The 18,622-nt window shown below is 38.8% G+C and overlaps 4 protein-coding genes and 1 pseudogene across 7 annotated transcripts; 2 read left to right on the plus strand and 3 right to left on the minus strand.

The window, feature by feature from the left end:
- Nucleotides 1–1,521: 1,521 nt before the first annotated feature.
- Nucleotides 1,522–2,828, plus strand: LOC140766836 (flotillin-like protein 4; annotated as a pseudogene).
- Nucleotides 2,829–3,912: 1,084 nt separating this feature from the next.
- LOC140767351 (flotillin-like protein 1) lies at nucleotides 3,913–6,238 on the minus strand. The gene is made up of 2 exons (XM_073107219.1): nucleotides 5,120–6,238; nucleotides 3,913–4,546 (listed from the first exon to the last, which is right to left on the minus strand). The coding sequence occupies exons 1-2, from the start codon at nucleotides 6,053–6,055 to the stop codon at nucleotides 4,052–4,054; spliced, it is 1,431 nt and encodes a 476-aa protein (XP_072963320.1). The 5' UTR covers nucleotides 6,056–6,238; the 3' UTR covers nucleotides 3,913–4,051.
- A 2,397-nt stretch (nucleotides 6,239–8,635) lies between these two features.
- LOC140766998 (small ribosomal subunit protein eS17-like) lies at nucleotides 8,636–9,402 on the minus strand. The gene has a single exon (XM_073106733.1). The coding sequence runs from the start codon at nucleotides 9,313–9,315 to the stop codon at nucleotides 8,887–8,889; it is 429 nt and encodes a 142-aa protein (XP_072962834.1). The 5' UTR covers nucleotides 9,316–9,402; the 3' UTR covers nucleotides 8,636–8,886.
- A 2,302-nt stretch (nucleotides 9,403–11,704) lies between these two features.
- On the plus strand, nucleotides 11,705–15,232 carry LOC140767733 (uncharacterized). Of its 4 annotated transcripts, none has more exons than XM_073107747.1 (7): nucleotides 11,705–11,890; nucleotides 11,957–12,467; nucleotides 13,794–13,928; nucleotides 14,003–14,045; nucleotides 14,338–14,397; nucleotides 14,581–14,695; nucleotides 14,914–15,232. In XM_073107747.1, exons 2-7 carry the CDS (start codon nucleotides 12,121–12,123, stop codon nucleotides 15,042–15,044), a joined length of 831 nt encoding a protein of 276 aa, XP_072963848.1. In that variant the 5' UTR covers nucleotides 11,705–11,890; nucleotides 11,957–12,120; the 3' UTR covers nucleotides 15,045–15,232. The 4 variants fall into 4 exon arrangements, with proteins under 4 accessions (XP_072963848.1, XP_072963850.1, XP_072963847.1 ...); XM_073107749.1 differs by having other exon boundaries at nucleotides 11,967–12,467; XM_073107746.1 differs by having other exon boundaries at nucleotides 11,705–12,467.
- A 381-nt stretch (nucleotides 15,233–15,613) lies between these two features.
- LOC140767108 (large ribosomal subunit protein uL11-like) lies at nucleotides 15,614–16,514 on the minus strand. Its single transcript, XM_073106894.1, has one exon. The coding sequence runs from the start codon at nucleotides 16,437–16,439 to the stop codon at nucleotides 15,939–15,941; it is 501 nt and encodes a 166-aa protein (XP_072962995.1). The 5' UTR covers nucleotides 16,440–16,514; the 3' UTR covers nucleotides 15,614–15,938.
- Nucleotides 16,515–18,622: the final 2,108 nt, after the last annotated feature.

The raw sequence follows: 18,622 nt of genomic DNA on the forward strand, positions 1-18,622 counted from the left end.
CCCTTACACCTATGCGCAGAATTTTGACGACGGGTCGGCGTCCGTCGAGCTCGAGAATTTGGCGCGAGGGTTCTCGGCGCGGTTCACCGTCTCTTCGCGTGTGGGAGTGTGTGAGTGATGGACGGAGAGCAATTGGCAGTAGGATGTGATCAAGAAAACGCCAAAGCTAATGAGACTTCGTTCTTTTCTTCTCTCCTCAAAAATCCAAGCTCAATTATGTCGACATAGATTCTGGTTTCATCTCTGTATGAGAAATAAATAAATAAATAAGGTAAGTATAGACATTTGGTATTAGAATTCCGAAATTGATTCATCCTAATCTTTCCTAATTTTCTTACCGAATCCTATCATCTTTGTACTGATTTAGACCGCCAATTTGTTTAGCGACTGTTCAAATCGTATCTTATTCATGCCTACATAATCTGTAGAATATTTGCAACACTACTTCTTCTATATACATAATAATTTGCCTCGCTACATGATTAATTTCTATGCAATCTCCTTGGCTTGTCTCCTCTAAACAAGGAGGGGCAGGGATTCTGCATGGGCTGAGTGGCTGACCCATTTGAATTGATTCGAGTTTTGGATGGTATGCCCAAATCGACCTGCACGAAATAGACTAAGAACACTTTTACTTTAACTATCTGAGTTTGTGGTATTGGATTGGGAGCGAAGCAGTGATATAGAAGCAAGTGGAGTCCTTGTCTCGGCTAGATTTTTTAAATTCTCTCTTTTTTTTTACAAAATATTAGATAAAGAAATATAATTAACTCTTCTTATAGGAGTGTAACCAAATCTAAAAATTAAATCCACTCCAAATGTTACTAATTCGAAGTCAGGTCTCAATTTTTCAATTCATATAATAAATCGAATCCAATTTGCTTAGTTTCGGATCTTATATAAGACAATAGTTATGGTAGTGAGGTACTTAAATTGTTTAACTAGAAACTTTAAATTACTCTAATTTTTATATGCTATTAATAATCCCGAGTCTCAAATATAACCTCCTTACTACTATTATATTTATTTAATATTTCTATATATATGAATTCAATTTTTATTTAAAGTAGGCCTAGGCCTAAAGGAAAGCCCAACGAGGCCGAGAGGCACAAGTACTAACGACTCCGGGAGCTTGTTATTTTAATTTCCAAGCTATAAGAGTTACCTGCCTACAATTTAGCTATTCAGTAATAGCAAAAAACCCAACTATAAGTTTCAGAATTTCTTCACATTTATCCAAGCCAAAAAGATGAAATCTTTAGATAATTATCTTACCCTCAAATCCCAATATATATATATATCACCTCACCTCTAAATTTAAACCTCGGTAGTTGTTAAAAGAGAAGTAAGATCAGAGGATACAAGATGGGCTACCAGGTTGCAGGTGCATCTGAGTACTTAGCCATCACCGGCTTTAGGATCGACGACATTAAGCTCGTGAAGAAGGGATGGATCTTCCCGGGCCAGTCGTAGACCCGGTTCGACGTCTCCCCGGTGAATTACACGTTCGAGGTGCAGGCGATGAGCGCCGAGAAGCTCCCCTTCATCCTCCCGGCCGTGTTCACGATCGGCCCCCGCGTCGACGACCCCGAGAGCCTCATCTCCCCCCACGACAAGCTCTCCAACCACGTCAAGGAGCTCGTCCAGGGCGTCATCGAGGGCGAGACTCGCGTCCTCGCCGCCTCCATGACCATGGAGGAGATCTTCAAGGGAACCAAGTCCTTCAAGCAGGAGGTCTTCGAGAATGTACCTACTTTCATCATATATAAATCCATCATCATCATCTCTACTTCTCTCAAAATTATAAGATTCTTTTGCCTAGCTCTCTTCTCATACATTTAATACATATATCCTCTTCTAAGTTTCATTAATTTTCATTTGAGACGAACAATAGAATCTAGCTTTGTTATCATATTATGTTATCAATTAATCCAAAAGCTTAAATTTGTCATGTAAAAAAAAAGAACATCATATATGCGTTAACAGGTTCAGCTTGAGCTCAACAAATTCGGGCTCTTGAGCTGGTCGACGTGGCAGGCCAGGAGTACTTCTCCTACCTCGGCCAGAAGACGCAGCAGGCGGCGGCCAACCAGGCCAGGATCGACGTGTCGGAGGCGAGGATGAAGGGGGAGATCGGCGCGAAGGATCGGACCGGCCAGACGCAGCGTAACGCGGCGAAGATCGACTCGGAGACGACGGTGGTCTACGCGTCGCAGCGGCAGGGGGAGGCGAAGAAGGAGGAGGTGCGGGTGAACACGGACGTGACGATATTCAGGAACAGGAGGGAGGCGGAGGTGGAGGCTGCCAAGGCAGTGGCGCTGCGAGAAGCCGAGATGCAGATGGAGGTCGATCGAGAGAAAAAACGCGCTGAAGGAAACGGAGAAGGTCAAGGCGGAGAACCTGAGCAAGGCCAATGTGGAATACGAGATGAAGGTATATATATAAGATTATTACAATTAATATTATGATACTTATTAACTGGATTTTAGAATGAAAAAAAAAACTCATATTATTTTAGAATTACCTAAAATAAACTAATATTAAATTCAGAATCTAAAAGATTAAGATATTAGATAACAAGCTTAACAAAAGCATACATTAATTCCTTAAATTTAACTTGTATGTCCAAAGAAGTTTCCAACCCGAGTCCTCCTTTTTCCCAAATTAAACAGGTCCAAGAAGCAAACTGGGAGCTCTACAAAAAGCAGAAGGCGGCCGAGGCGAAGCTCTACGAGCAGGAGAAGGAAGCCGATGCCGGCGGGCGGCGGCCGAGGCTGCATCCTTCGCGCGGCAGCAGCAGGCCGACGGCGACCTCTACGCCAACCTGAAGGACGCCGAGGCCGCCGCAGGCCGACGCCGAGCTCTACGCCAAGAAGAAGGAAGCCAAAGGAATGACAGCCCTCGCAGAGGCCCAGGGCATATATATACGCACACTCCTCGAAGCCTTAGGAGGAAATTTCGACGCTCTCAAGGAGTACTTGCTGATCACTAATGGAACGTATCAGCAGATGGCTAAGATTAACGCAGAAGCAGTACAGGGTCTAAATCCGAAGATCAGCGTTTGGACGACGGGCGGCGGCGGCAGCGGGGAAAGGAACGCCGCCGAGGGAAACGCGGCGATGAAGGAGATCGCCGGGATTTACCGGATGCTGCCGCTGTTGTTGGATACGGTTAAGGAGCAGACCGGAATGATCCCGCCGACATGGATGGGCTATATGGAAAATTCTGAGCAATATATATATATATATATATCATGATTAGTTTGTTAGCTAGCAATAGATATCTCTTAGGGTATATTTGGAACCAATTACAGCTGAGCTTCAATTGATGATTTCATTGCAAATGAATTCCATTTGTTTGGAAATAATGAAATTGAGTTCTAATACATTTAATCCTATTGTTTGAAATGAGTTAGATTCAATTTATTTATATTTTTCTATTTTATCCTTGAGCATCAGTAAGTCTCAATGCTGTTTAGTTTGCTCATCTAAGGCTCTCTCTCTCTCTCTTTCTTTTTTAATACATGAGTTTTTTCATATAATATTCTTTCAAACATTATAATTATGATTGAAAAATGTTGCTCTTTCAAAATTATTATTATTATCATCAGTTTTTAAAAAAATATTTTTAATCAAATTACTCTTCTTTCTTAAAATTTAGGGATCAAAGGGCACGAAATATTTATCACCTTTTTTTATATAAATGAAGAAACTTTTTTCAATATGATTGTAAAGTATTAGATAGCTTTAAAATCATTTTAAATCATTTATTCATGACCTAGATACTATTTTTACTAATCTAAGTTTGGTTTTATTAAATTTAACTAATTCAGTGGTAATTACTACATTTTGAAAAATATAGTAGTAATTATGATATTTTAAAAGTTTTTAACCACACAATTACGTAAAAAAAGAAACCTCACTTTATTGTTTAAATTAATATATGAATCAAACATAATACCCATCGCATCATGTTCTTAGTTCTTTTATTCCAACCAACTGATCCCAAACATTACTAGTAATTAAGCACTCATTGCACTCACAAACAGTAATTAATTAGCTTGAGCCTGTAATTTTCCCATCCACGCCGGAGGCAGCATTCCGGTCTGCTCATGCACAGTATTCAGCAGCGGCGGCAACATCCGGTAGATTCCGGCGACCTCCTTCATCGCCGCCCCCTCACCGCCTTCGCCGCCGTTGGTCCACACACTAAGCTTAGGCTGCAGACCTTTTATCGCCTCCGCATTAATCCTAGCGATATCTTGGTACATTCCATTGTTGATCATGAGGTAGTCTCTTAGAGCATTATAGTCTCCACCCAATGCACTGAGCAGCGAGGATAAGTAGGTATTCTGGGCCTCGGCTAATGCCATCAGCCCCTCGGCTTCTTTCTTCTTGGCGTAGAGCTGCCCCTCGGCTTCCCTCTGCCGAGCGAAGAATGCCGCCTCCGCCGCGGCTTTACGGGCGTCGGCCGTCTTCACTTCCTCGTAGAGCGCGGCTTCCGCCGCCTTCTGCCTCTTGTACAGCTCCCAATTCGCTTCTTGGACCTGCAGGCGAGGAGTAATTGATTAGTAATATATTTTAAGCACTCTAATCATTAATAAAGTATTTAGCTCTAATGTTACATATAATTAGAGCATAGAGGAATAAAACCAATATTCCTCTAATTAAGCTTTTAGTTAGTATATAGTGGTGTAAACGAGCCGAGCTTGATCGAGCCTGGCTCTAATCAAGTTTGCATTGAAATTAATTTTGAGCCTATCTTTGTGATCAAGCTTAAATTAAAATAATTTTAATCCGAGCTAATTTTGAACTCGAGCCAATTTCAAACTTAAACGAGTTGCTTAATTAGTAATTTTAAGCCTTATCAATTTCAAATCATTTTCGAACCTGATATATATTTGAGCCGATTTAATTGAGCCGGCTCATGATCACGCTTAACTCGAATTTAATTTTGAGCCTAACTTTAACGATAAAACTCGTCTGAGCCTATTCGAGCATTATTTTGACAGCCCTATTAGTATTTGGACGAGTAAAGCAACTTTGCTATTATATAAATTTAATCGTTAGATTAGGAGAGCAAAATGAATGGTTAGTATTGAAACATTTTGTGGACATACCTTCATCTCATAATCAACGGTGGCCTTGCTGAGGAACTCCGCCTTGAGCTTCTCCGTCTGCCTCATCCCGTTCCTCCTCTCGACTTCCATCTGCAGCTCGGCGTCTCTAATCGCCACCGCCTTCGCCGCCTCCACCTGCGCCAGCTTGGACTGCCGCTCCCACTCGGCCTTCTTCATCGCCAGCTCCGCGTTCGCCTCCGCCACCTCCGCCTCCCTCTTGTTCTCGAATACCTTCACCTCCGTGAACACCCTCACCTCCTCTTTCTTCCCCTCCCCCTGTCTCTGCGTCGCGAATATCTTCGTCTCCGCGTCCACCTTCGCCGCGTTCTGCTTGGTATGCCCGTCCCTCTCCTTCGCCCCGATCTCCCCCTTCATCTTCGCCTCCGCCACGTCCACCTTCGCCTGGTTCGCCGCCTCCTGCTGCGTCTTCTGGCCGAGATACGAGAAATACTCGTGTCCTCGCACGTCGACCAGCTGCTTAACGTTGGCATTGTAAATGATGAGCCCGAATTGGTTCAGCTCTAACTGGACCTTCTCGAACACCTCCTCTTTAAACGACTTTGTCCCTTTAAAGATCTCCTCCATGGTCATGGAGGCCGCGAGCACCCGGGTCTCGCCTTCGATGACGCCCTGGACGAGCTCCTTCACGTGGTTGGAGAGCTTGTCGTGTGGGGAGATGAGCTTGGCGTACTTCAGCAGGCTGTCGTCGTTGTCGGCCCGGGGGCCGATCGTGAACACCGCCGGGAGGATGAACGGGAGCTTCTCGGCGCTCATCGCCTGCACCTCGAACGTGTAGTTCACCGGCGATATGTCGAACTTAGTGCACGACTGGCCCGGGAGGATCCACGCCTTCTTCGCGAGCTTGATGTCGGAGATGCGGTAGCCGGTGATGGCGAGGTACTCGGAAGCACTGGCCACGCGGTACAAGAACCCCATTTTTTGATAATAAGTAGGAGATTTGGAGGAGAGGAGGAAGAGAACTACGTCTATGTATATATAAATAGAAGAGCAGAGGTGGTGAAATTCATAGGAAATTTAACGAGGATGACGAGCTCGATAAGGCCTCAGCTTGCTGATTTCACACTAAGTGGTGGGCTTAGCTGCACAATGCTCCCTTTATCAATGGCGAAGCCATCAATAGCGAAAGGTGGACGGCATAAGATTGGAGATTATAAATATATGTTTACTATCAAATTATTATAACGGATTCTTTTATTATGTAATTAGAGATATTATTATGTTTCCTAATTAATTAAGGAAACAGCCAAATTAATGCATACATCGACGGAATAGTTTTACGAGTTCTTGTTCGCCTAGTAAACGGTTTTGTCCATCTGTGGGTGTTTCGTATTATATAATCATCCATGAGACCATTGCATTGCGTAGAGATTGAATCGTGTAAACTTCCTTGCAATTATGTAGGTGCGGAGATACCTGTGATAGTTGAAGTTCTAGTTTATTAATATAAATAAATAAATAAATATATGAGCATCCTATTCGATTAATATTCATTTGTCATCTCAAGTCACATCTTTGGGTAGCGATTAACTCATTTAATTAGTACTTAATCTTGGTTTTATTCATTTGTCACATGATGTGTAGATGATATCAACCATGCTAGTGATCGAATTGAACAAAATGACCATCAAATGCCTTGCCGATTGATCAACAGCTAGTCTAATTAAATAGTAATCAGACCATTGCTTCTCTTTTAGAAAAGACTTATTTATAAAAATAAAGTATTACTTGATGTAGCTCTAACACATACAATATCGCCGCAAATTGGAAATAATAATAATAAAAAAAAAGGTTTAATGGAAAACGACATCTCACTAACTTCATTCGATGAGGTCTTGACGATGACCAATTCCAATATTAATTATCCTCGTCTATGTCTTTAATGCGTAGATATCCATGAATAAAGGTTTTCGTGTGGATCACTATTCAAACTCCGTAATTTCCTAGCAAGTCCCCAACCGATAATAATAATGCGACCATAACATTTACTATAGTTTCTATATATTCTTTGCCTTTTTTGATTGACTGTTTTTTTTTAATAATAATAATATTTTCAAATTATTTATAAATCTAGAATTCCCTCTTTCTACGTCATTTGACACCTCACCATTCCAACGTCACGCATATCTCTCTCATCTATTTATTTTATTTTCATTTTTATTTTTTTTAATGTTATCTAGTAAATTACTATATTAACCTCAGCCCATGATGGATAGGGTTGAGGTGAAACTAGGGGGTGTAAATGAGCCGAGCTGGCTACGGCTCAGACCACAAAGGACTAATTTGTTTCCGCCGATAAGCTCCAAGTGCATCATAGGAACTACAAAAATACGGTTCTTTTTCTTTCGTATACCTATAGTTATAATTGCCAACAATTTTATTATGATAGTTTCTGCAATTATACGGATTATACCTATTTGCACAAATACCTCATCGATTGCCGATTGTTAATACAGAGTTCGATAAACATATCTTGGGTTGGTACAGAAATGGGGTCGCCAATAGTATTGCCGGAGACAAGAGATTCATATGAGAAAACATGGCTTGAGCCGAGCCTGACCTGATCGAGCTCGAGCCTGAAATGAGTCTATTATCAAGATTTGTATCATGATTTGGCACCTCAACAATGATTTCATCAAACTGTACATCAGCCAGTGGAAGTAATAAATGTGAAAATATAAGTGGCTATTCAAACACCAAACAGGTCGAATGCTTAATAGAACAATTCTAAGAACAGTATTGAAGTCTGTACTATATAAGAAAGGAAAAATGAATTGGTTCTAAAGATTAGTATCAATGTCATTTAGGGCATCACGCAGTTTGATCATGGTTATGTCAAATGCTGCAACTTGCCAAAATGGCACAAGATTTAAGTTATGTTTCAAAGTTCAAACCAAAACAAAGTAGGTGCAAACATGGCTCGGATCATCGACAAACGTTAACTGTTAGTCCGAAAATTTAATAGCCCTGGATCAAAGACAAGCTGCATATCTTCAAAATGAAAGGGAAAGATGACAGATACTCTGTTGGTGGTCTAATTAAAAGAAATGTTGGAAGACATGAGAGGAGGAACAACTGGAAAAATTGCATGCATATGGATTTTGTTATATCATTGGGAAGACTAGAAATAACTTGAAGGCAACTTCATTTCAACATACAAGGGCTCCCAAGCTACATAGATTAATATGTCAAGATAGGAGTAGCAAGCCAATAGAATCTGACATCTTACACAGATATAGTGCCTAGATACCATGTCACAAAACATATCACACAATTAAATAACAAGCACATATTAATATTCCTAGCAATTGGCATACATGTCAAATCAATCTTTTAGAGAGGACAATCCACAATGTCAATGAGAAAAAGAAGATATACAATTGCTATCCAACTCATTGAAATCAAATACCAAGTATAAACTGCATACCAAAACAAAATATAACGCAGTAGTGATACTAAGAGAGTATAACAACTACACTCGGTTAGCACACAATGATATACTCAGTTCACAATCTTATTCAATTTAATTTCTAATTGTAATTCAGTGCAATAGTTCAGCTACAATAAGCAAAGAGTTTTAGCATATACTATCAAGTGCCAAAATTTTATCACCAAAGGCATAAACTTGCAGCATCTAAACAAGAAATATAGACCCAAAGCATCTTTTAAATCATAAGAAAAACACAACTTTACTACCAGATTCACCATAATTCACCAATCCAAAGACGATTACCATCACCAATCGACTTCTAGATCCCTCTCCTTCCTCCTCCAAAGCCGGTGCGGCCAGCGTACACCGGCATGGCGGGGGCATCCGCCTGCTTCTCGACGCCAGGAAGGTCGGCCATCCCAAGCGTAGCGAGCATATCTAGGGTTTCCTTGTCGACCTCAATGTGGTCGACCTTGAGCGCCGACTCGTCGGGGACGAAGTCCATGCGCCGCTCGCGCTCCTCCTCCTGCAGCTTGAGCGAGATGCCGCGCACGGGTCCACGCTGGATGCGGCGCATCAGGTGTGTGGAGAACCCGGCGATCTTGTTGCGGAGGCGCTTCGAGGGGATGATGGCGACCTCCTCCAGGATCTTCTTGTTCGTGTGGAAGTCCAGGGTCATGCGCGAGTAGTACCGCTCGATCACCTGGCGCGAGGATTTCTTAACGGTCTTCGTGCGGACTCGACCCATGGTGGTGTCACTGGAGGAGGTACGCCGTACGCTTCTTCTCTCTTTGCTCTTGGCGGCGGTTTAGGGTTTTGGAAGTGAGGAAGAAGAGATACAGAGAGAGGAGGTTATAATATAAAGTGGATGAAGGGTGATTCCCCTGTGATCTTGACCGTCCGTTGATGGATCTCATTCCTCTATAGGATCCGAAATATTTTAGATTTGATCCAACCCAGACCCAGCTAAATCCATTGGAACATTTGGGCTCGGCCCGTTAGATTGGGCTTCTACACCCTTAAATTATACTATATTTTCACATCGATCCTCTTATTCATTGTGACCAAAAAGCATCAAAGGGCTATGTTACCATCAACTTTTTCTTTTTCTTTTCCTCTCCTCTAAAATAATAATAAAATATTCTCTAAAAGAATTAAAGTTGAATCATGTAGTATTATTTTAACGATATGATCGACGGATAACTCATGAAAGAAGTATTTCAAAAAGTTCTTTTAAAATGAGCATTAGTTTAAGAATCTTAATATAATTTTCCCTTCTTTAAAACATATAAACATTCCTGGGGGTAGATATGAGTCACTCTCTCTCTGACATATATATTGTAGAAATGTACGTTGGACAATACCACGAGCTACCTACTCTTAAATGATAGAATAAGCTCAATTATTTGTTATATTTAAGTGTGTATATATTATTGATGTCAGAAAGCCGGCAACGACTTAGAAAAGGAAGACGGATTCCAGATAAAATCCCAGCTGTTTTAGTTCATCGACACATGCAAGATTCATGAGAGTTCTATTTGTCCTTTCTTTGTTTGTGCGAGATGAACTCTCTTTTGTTTTGAGGATTTGATGCCTAAAGTCAACCATCGTTATCAATTTAGCTGACTATCTAATGCCCCACTGACCTGGTTCTCATTTGATTTTACAAGTTGTCCTTTTCTAGCTTTTATCCTGATATTTCTTTATCAAAGAAGCACAGAATTGAAGAAAGAAGATGACATCTAGAACTTTGATTAGAACCTAATTAACATCCACTATAACATATTCTTTACCCTACTAACACCCACTTATTGATGCAAAACATCTCAAGTGCTTCATTTGCCGCATTTTAATTACGCGTATCTAACAACTTTGTTCATACCTAAAATTGAACCCCCCCGAAGAGCTTAGATGACAACACAAGCTTGATTAGAGTAATCGAATACTTCAGATCGATTGACAGATTGATTATATGTATAGCTACATCGAATTTCAATCCAAAATTAGGTATCTTAATGAGATACTTCGAATTCAATCATTGCAATCTTGATAGATAGATTGATTACCCGGTAAGGATGATTGATCATTTGTCCGACCTATAAAATAGTTAATAGACTCACAAATTATTTTAAAAAATAAATAAATAAATACAAAGACTTAAGAGTCTAGAGAGTGCTTCTTCTACTTCAAAGAAAGCCTTTGAGGTTGGTTGGCTAGCATTATAAATGTATGTCTCTATCTAAGATTGGTAGGTGTCACAAAATATTTGCTCCTGACTCATCTTAGTGCTAGTAGACCTTTTAGAGTTCCACCACCCCTGGTAATCTGACTGGTTGTTGCCTTCCATCACTACACATAGGGTAATTTAATTAGTCTTAGATTTATATTATCTTATTCTTTGGCAAGAGAGAAAGAATGGCACACAACCAAGAGAATATTAAAATAGGAGAAGAGAAGAACATCAGTACTGATAGCAACAACTTAGCTGCTCTGTTAAAGATGTTTCCAACTCTTTACATATATGCATCATAATTAATCCTGCACAGTTGAGAGGAGATTAAGGGGGGAATCACCTAGGTCAAAGCTTACTGGTAACACAATGGATTGGGGTCACCAACCCATCATCCATTAATTGAGCTCTACCTCAGTAAGCAATAAGGATGATTGTGACTTGAAGCACAAGTTCTATCACAGCATTCAACTACTACTACATACTGTTATTATTACTATTATTATTATTATTTTAAGACCAAATGATCTTATTGTTTAATCTACGTATCGAAGAAAACCGATATACAAACTTAGATTATATGTATATATATTAGTATACATTGTAGTCTTTGTTTTCAAGTTTTTTGATAAATTATGAGCTGCAGTCCTTGGTACATAAGTTACACAATACAATTAGGGCAAATTACAATGGGTTATAGTCATGCACATATTGTATTCTAGTAATAAATTTATTAGATACCAACTTTAGCACCTATGAGAGTATTAATTAAATATTATTTTCTATTATATAATTTTGGTTTCCTCAAATGATGTGCCGCAGTGTGAATAGGCAGACATCCTCGTTATATTCCTTACCGTTTATAACTTTTTTAACTCTTTAAAGAAAAAAAAAAAGGAACAATTTTTACATATAAATGATAGAGAATCCGATGTGCTCCGCCTCGCTATTCACGCGTCCGCCATTTCCGCACCGCTTCAATTTGGAGCTCTCTTTCTCCCAAGCGGTGAAGCCGAAAACCGTGTCTCGGAGGGAAGTCAAAGCCGGCTTTCTCGTCACAGAGGTCTTGGGAGCTGCTGCTTGAGGTTTCCGGGTAAAGGGTTCTCTCGTTTTGATGCGTTCCTAATGCTTTCCTCTCAAAGTTTTGATCTTGGCACAGTTTGACGTAGATTTCTAGCTCGTGGCGCCGATTTGGTATCTGGGTTTTGTTTCTAGAATCCGATTTTGTAGCATTCCGGATCTCTTTTATTGGTTCAAGAAGGTGGTTTGGAAGAGAGGAATAAGGAAAGCGCGGGGAGGAGGAATAGCTTGGCAGTCGATTTGATGCCGAATGGTGAGCACGGAGGGGTTGAAGGGAATGCAAGAGAGGAGGGATTTGAGCCCAATTCAGATGTTGGGTCGAACTGTAGTTCGAGGATTGTCTTCGACCCTCTCCAATTGGGGGAGAAGGGAGGTGGGGCTGGTCTTGGTTCAACGAGAACGCGTCCCGATGGGATGGTGACGCCGCCGCCGACGATAACCATCGTGATTGCGCAGCCGGAGGAAGTCCCCAACCCCAAATCCGGCATCTTGAGGAGCGCGGTGGTCGAGGGGGGAGAGAAGGTTGGTGACTCTGGGGTTTCAAAGAAGGGTTTCTTGCCTAGGACTGAGAGTAACCATGAGCAATGCAGGTGAGATGTAGTTTTATGGCTCAAAGCATGATCTTCATATATTATACATTTTTTTCTGATTGGATATGCTTGTTAGGGAGTATAGTATTGCACCACTGGTGATTAAGGAGGTAGTCTTTAGATGAGATAGCTTGTCCATTGATGTTCTTAGAGAACAACTCTTCATCTAGGAATTCTTCCTGGTATTTTCCCATTTCTGTTACATTAAAACCTCGAATGTCATGAAGCGCGCAAGAGAACAGTTCTGAGATGATCAATCTAAGAAATCCATCAAACCACTAATTTGATTCATTTCTTAATGTATTAAACCCTTGTTCATGAAGAGCATGAACGCCGTCTGGACTCTAGAATTCCCATATGCTACAAGCTTTTATATTCGTATCCATTAGAAGATGCGTTATCTTTTGTCAAAGTTTAAATTGTTAGTGAATTAAGCGTCTGAACTATTGTAACATAATTGTTCAACCACTAAGAACTCAAACAGAGGCAGAGCATCAACTTTACCTATTAGAAATCAATGAGACAATGACTAATATGCATGCTGAGTGGTGCTTTCTGATTACACACAATTGACAAGAGAGTTTTCAGATACTAATCCACTGAGAGGTGAGGCCTCCGTTTCATGTAGAAGTTACAAGCAGTAAGTTCTGTCTCATATTGTTCTTTTAAATTCAGTTACTTGACTGGGTATATTATTAGCAGCAATATTGTATGTTTTCATGCCTATTACTCAAGGTTTCAAGAATTTTTAGTTGTGTAACTTTTAGGTTGAAATATAATTCTAAGTGATGGTGTCCTTCGGAACTTCTACGTAGCTGCGCAGATTACCCTGAATGAATTCTGAAATGCATGTTATTATTCAGTAGTATTTTCTGAAACCAAGTCGAGAGTATTAACCTAGAATAACTAGCATAAGGAAAACCTTATATTGTAATAGAAGTGCAATCAGGTTTTTGGAATTTCTTTTCGTCTAAATTTGTTGATGTTCAGTATAAGAGTTTTCGAAGATATATCATCAGATCTTAAGATATCAATATCATTCTGTATGCTAATAATTGCTTCTGGTGATTATTAATTCTCCAAAATACCTATTATCAGAAACATAATTGTAGAAGTATGTAGTATATACTCTGGCATTTTATGTTTTCATTTCCTTATTCAATTATTTGGCCTCCTAAAAGATGAACCAAATCTCTTTGCAACACAACAGTCGGAGAAGTGTTATCATTAGCTGTTTGATCAAGCATCAACACAACAGTATAATGTCAATTTTAGTTTTCTGGAAACTAACTTGGTTATGCTTCTTTTCTCTTGAAACTTGGCCAGAGTCTGCCAAGAGGAGTCAGAAGAACCTTTAGTTGATCTTGGATGCAGATGTCGAGGTGATCTTGCGAAGGCACACCGCTCCTGCATAGATATTTGGTTCCGCACTAGAGGTTCAAATAAGTGCGAGATATGCCAGTAAGTCTCCTACTACTGCAGTATCTAATTTAGATATATCATTCATGTCCGAATTTGAAACATTAACTATACAGGCAGGTGGCTGCAAATATCCCGGCTCCAGAGTCCCAACCAAGTGTAAGTATTTCACTAGATTATGTATTGTAAATTTAATATACACAGTACTTCTGGAACATCATCATGCTTGTTGTATGATTCGCTCTTCATACGGTCACTCGACATGTAATCTAGTGTGTGTGTTCAAGAAAGATGCCCTTACACATCATATACTTTCCCAATCTTATCTTCCTTTAATATCCAATAAATATAACTAGTTCGCTGGATTGGATATGCCCTGGAATGTAGCTCAATCCTTCTGTTTAGTAGTGAAATTTTATGCTCTGTGTTTGCCATTGTTTTCATGAAACAGACAAATTATTGGGTATCGAGGGTCCATTCAGCCTACAATGGGGGACGAGGACTTGAAAGGGTATCTATGTTACTGCGCCTGAGCAACAAAGAACAAATTATATCTATTACTATAATCCCCCGTCGCAAGAACCAATTCTAATCTTAAAGCCAATAGGCAATAGCACTATACTGGCAGTATTGTTTCTAGTAAGTAAATCCCTCTGCTGCTTATGTGATTTTCTCTTTTTCTTCGTGTCGACAGAGATGTTGTAACCCACTCTGGGTTGCATTTGCAATTCTAATTGGCGGACTCTTGCTGGACGTGCTAATTTCCGTTTCTCTTGGTGTTTCTGCACTGCCTGTGAACATCATAATCGGTATCGCCTCTATACCCAATCGACAATAACACGTACTACTTATTCATGCATGCACATTTTATAAGTTGTACTTAGAGCCCAAGCTCTCCAAAACATTGCAGTGGATTCTCATTTATCTATTTGATGTTCCAGATTTTGTCTACCATTTTTCCTGAACTCTTTTCTCCTTGGCTGAATTTTTATTGTTTCTTTTCTTTTCTTTTGTTATCTTGGTGTAGGTGTTCTTATTGTGCTGGGCTTGGGAACTGCTCTTAGACTTGGCCTGGAATGCTGTCATCAATGGAGTTCAAGGAGAAGCTTGCAGAGGCTAGATATGACCATAACCCCAGGCTATCATCCTGCCGTGTAACCAGTAGCTATGTATATATGACAGATTCAGATCATAGTGTTGTATAATTTCCTCTCTTTTTTTCCTTTGTTGGGTAAGGCTTCTCCAAAATTTAAGTTTGAATGCCTCAGTAAGTGTAGGTTTACAGCCAAATCCTTTGTATATTTATGCCATTCCAATTCTACAATTTCTTCTTCTTTTTTTCAGTATGCCATTCTCTCTTTCTTGTTTGCAGATTTATTATATAAAGTGATTTCCACTAAGATTTCTCCTGCCATATGCAAAAGCTACACACCTTTGGAACCATCAATAGATTGTATTTTTAATAAATTTCAATGGATGGATATTAGACTTTTAATGTTTGTAATTAAATTCGATAATTTGAGGTCGGATTTAAGATGAAATCCATTTGCCACCTAACTTCTTTTTTTTCCCAAATATTAAAACATTCTTATTGAAGCTCACGGATAAAATAGGAGAAATAAACATAATAAAATGAATTCTTAAACTATAGGGTTAAATCTTAACAAGAACATACTAATTAACAGAAAATAATAATAATAATTGATGACATTGCTAAAGGAAAAATATCATCATCAAATTACTTCAATGCATCTTTGAGAAAGATTATTGTTATTCATGATAAAATGCTGGAGCAAATAAAAGAAATTCGGTCTATAATCACATCAAGATGCAATAATTAATCACATCAAGTAACAATTTTGATCATAAATCCATAAAGCATTCTAAATATTAAATCATTGAAGGTCCAAAACTAAATCAATATAATTCGCATCGCTCCAAAACGATATGAAAATTGTGAGAAATCTCAACGAACACTAGACCTCATCTTAAAACCCAAAACGAGCCATAAATGATGATAAAGTTGCAAACTTCGGAGAAATGCCATCGCCCTTACTCTGAGGGGACCTCGACCTCGCCATTGCTGACCTCGGTTTGTAAGTCCTTGGGATCCTTCCCGTCCACGGTGCAACCAACGGAGACGCACGTGCCAAGGATCTCCTTCACGGTCCCGGCGAGATCCTTCGCCATGGATCTGGGCTTCATCACCCGCGCGATCTCGATTACGTCGTCGAGCGAGATGTTGCCATTGTGCTTGATGTTCTTCGTCTTCTTGCGGTCGCGCTCGGGCTCCTTGAGGGATTTGATGACGAGGGCGGCGGCGGAGGGGACGACGCTGACCTTAGCCTGACGGTTCTGGACCGTAAGCTTAACAGTGACGCGGAGGCCCTTCCAGTCCTTGGCTGTCTCCTTGGCGATATCTTCTCCGATCTTCTTTGGGGAGAGACCGAGGGGGCCGATCTTAGGAGCGAGGGAACTCGCCGCGCCGACCTCACCGCCGGTGACCCGAACATAGACATCGACGACCTGGGAGGGGTCGAACTTGGGAGGCATTGCAGTAGCGGCGGCGGCGGCGGCGGAGGAGGAGAGGAAAAATTAGGGTTTTGGTTAGGCGTTAAGAAGAGAATGGGGTTAGGGTTGCTTGTCCTTTTATATATAAGGACAGTTTTGCATTTATACCCTTCACAGACCTTTATTTGTTTTTCTACCCTCTCTCACTTTGTCCAGAGACAATCGCATAGCCTTTATTTTACTATTTACAAATTAAATCCTATAATTTAATACATACAAACTGTTAGATTTATTAACTAAATTAACTAAAATATTTAGATTAAACTAACTATATTAAAAAAAATTATAAAATTACTCTTATATGTTATACTTATCCAACCTATAAATAAGAGATTTCTCCCATACTAAAGAAAATTCATTGTAGGTTAATCCCATTTAGGTCAGCCCAACCCGACAGCATTAGTCAATGTGTCAAAAGCATTGCATGCTCATATTTGAAGGCCGTAATTAATTGTGTCCCAAATCGAATACAAGAGTACTAAAATTAAATTGCATTAATACTTACTCAGTATAGATTGTCCCTATGTCTTTGGGAGTGGCACCAATTTATATTATATATTTCTATAAGTATGCCATTTAAAATTTTTTTGTTAGTCGACTAATATCTAACTAATGGTTGTAACTTGAATTTATTAACTACTAAAAATTAAAGAAATTAATTTCTTTTTCCAATTCCAATCGTCATTGTCATTAAACACTAACATAAAATTTCTAATAAAATCCTTATGGGCCATAATGGTTTTAAAAAGGAGAATTTTATAAACCACCGTTACTTTTATCTATTTTATAATTTACAGTCCGTTTCTAACAATATTTGTAACTTAACCCCCCTTTTATTTTTATAATTTTAATTCTAATTTAATACACTAATAGTATTTTGATTAACTAATATCGATTAAATTATTAAAATACTCCCGCCCTCAACCTCACTCCCATCCTCTCTGCCTTTTTTCGAAGAAGGCAAAAATAATTTAGGTATTTACAAATTATTCCGTACATTACAACGAATTATTTCTTTGCTGATATTATCTAATTTAACATATAATATTAAATGAGAATTATAAAAAAAAACTACTGAGTTAAGTTATAAAAATGTAATTTATAATTAAAAAAAGGGAAAAAAGCCCCTATGTCAAAGTGGGCTTAAACTTTGTAGGACTCTGCCTCTTAACTATGGGCTTTGGGATTAAACTTGCCCATTCTTGTTGTTTATACTATAGTTATTAGAACTAACTCGGATACTGAGCCAGTTAGAGGTAAGATCATTAGGTTATTAGTTTAATCACCGAGTCACCCGGTCGCACCGCTGATTTATTTGAGAATATTTTAAACACTTAGTTAATATATTTGTAGCACTAATAATTCTAGTATCTATAAAAGAAATATAAAGTTATTTCTCCTATTATTTTGTCAATTAATCTTTACATTAAAAGAACATAAAATCATTTAACTTATATAAAACCATATTTTGATTACACTTTTATTTTATTTAAGATATAATTTAATTTAACTTTTAGGAATAAAATATTCTTAGCATGAAAAATAGAATACTTGAATATTAAAGATAATTAAATAATTTTGGACAAAATGAATGAAAGATATATCCAGAATGCAATGTTCGTAGTTCAACTGTCGAATTAGCCAAATTTTAAAATATTTATTTCCTAATTTTATATCAGTTTATTGATTCAACCACCTGGTAAGACCTAGTCTGAATAACTGTGGTTTAAACTCAATCTAATTGGTAGCTTAAACTATCATGGCATCACATGAAAAATATAAACTTTTAGCTCAAAGAATCTTAACCAAAATCATGAATGATATGGCCAATTTTTAATATTTTTTTCTTAATTTTATATCAGTTTACCGATTCAACCACCTGGTAAGACCTAGTTCGAATAATTGTGGTTTAAACTCAATCTAATTGGTAGTTTAAACTGATCATGGCATCACATAAAAGAGATAAACTTTTAGCTCATAGAATCTTAACCAAAATCATGAATGATATGGCCAACTTTTAATATTTTTTTTCTTAATTTTATATTAGTTTACCGATTCAATCACCTGGTAAGACCTAGTTCGAATAATTGTGGTTTAAACTCAATCTAATTGGTAGTTTAAACTGATCATGACATCACATGAAAGAATCTTAACCAAAATCATGA

This window comes from Typha angustifolia, chromosome 9 (genome assembly GCF_048772165.1).
Source record: "Typha angustifolia cultivar Huaian chromosome 9, ASM4877216v1, whole genome shotgun sequence".
Classification (NCBI taxonomy): Eukaryota; Viridiplantae; Streptophyta; class Magnoliopsida; order Poales; family Typhaceae; genus Typha; species Typha angustifolia.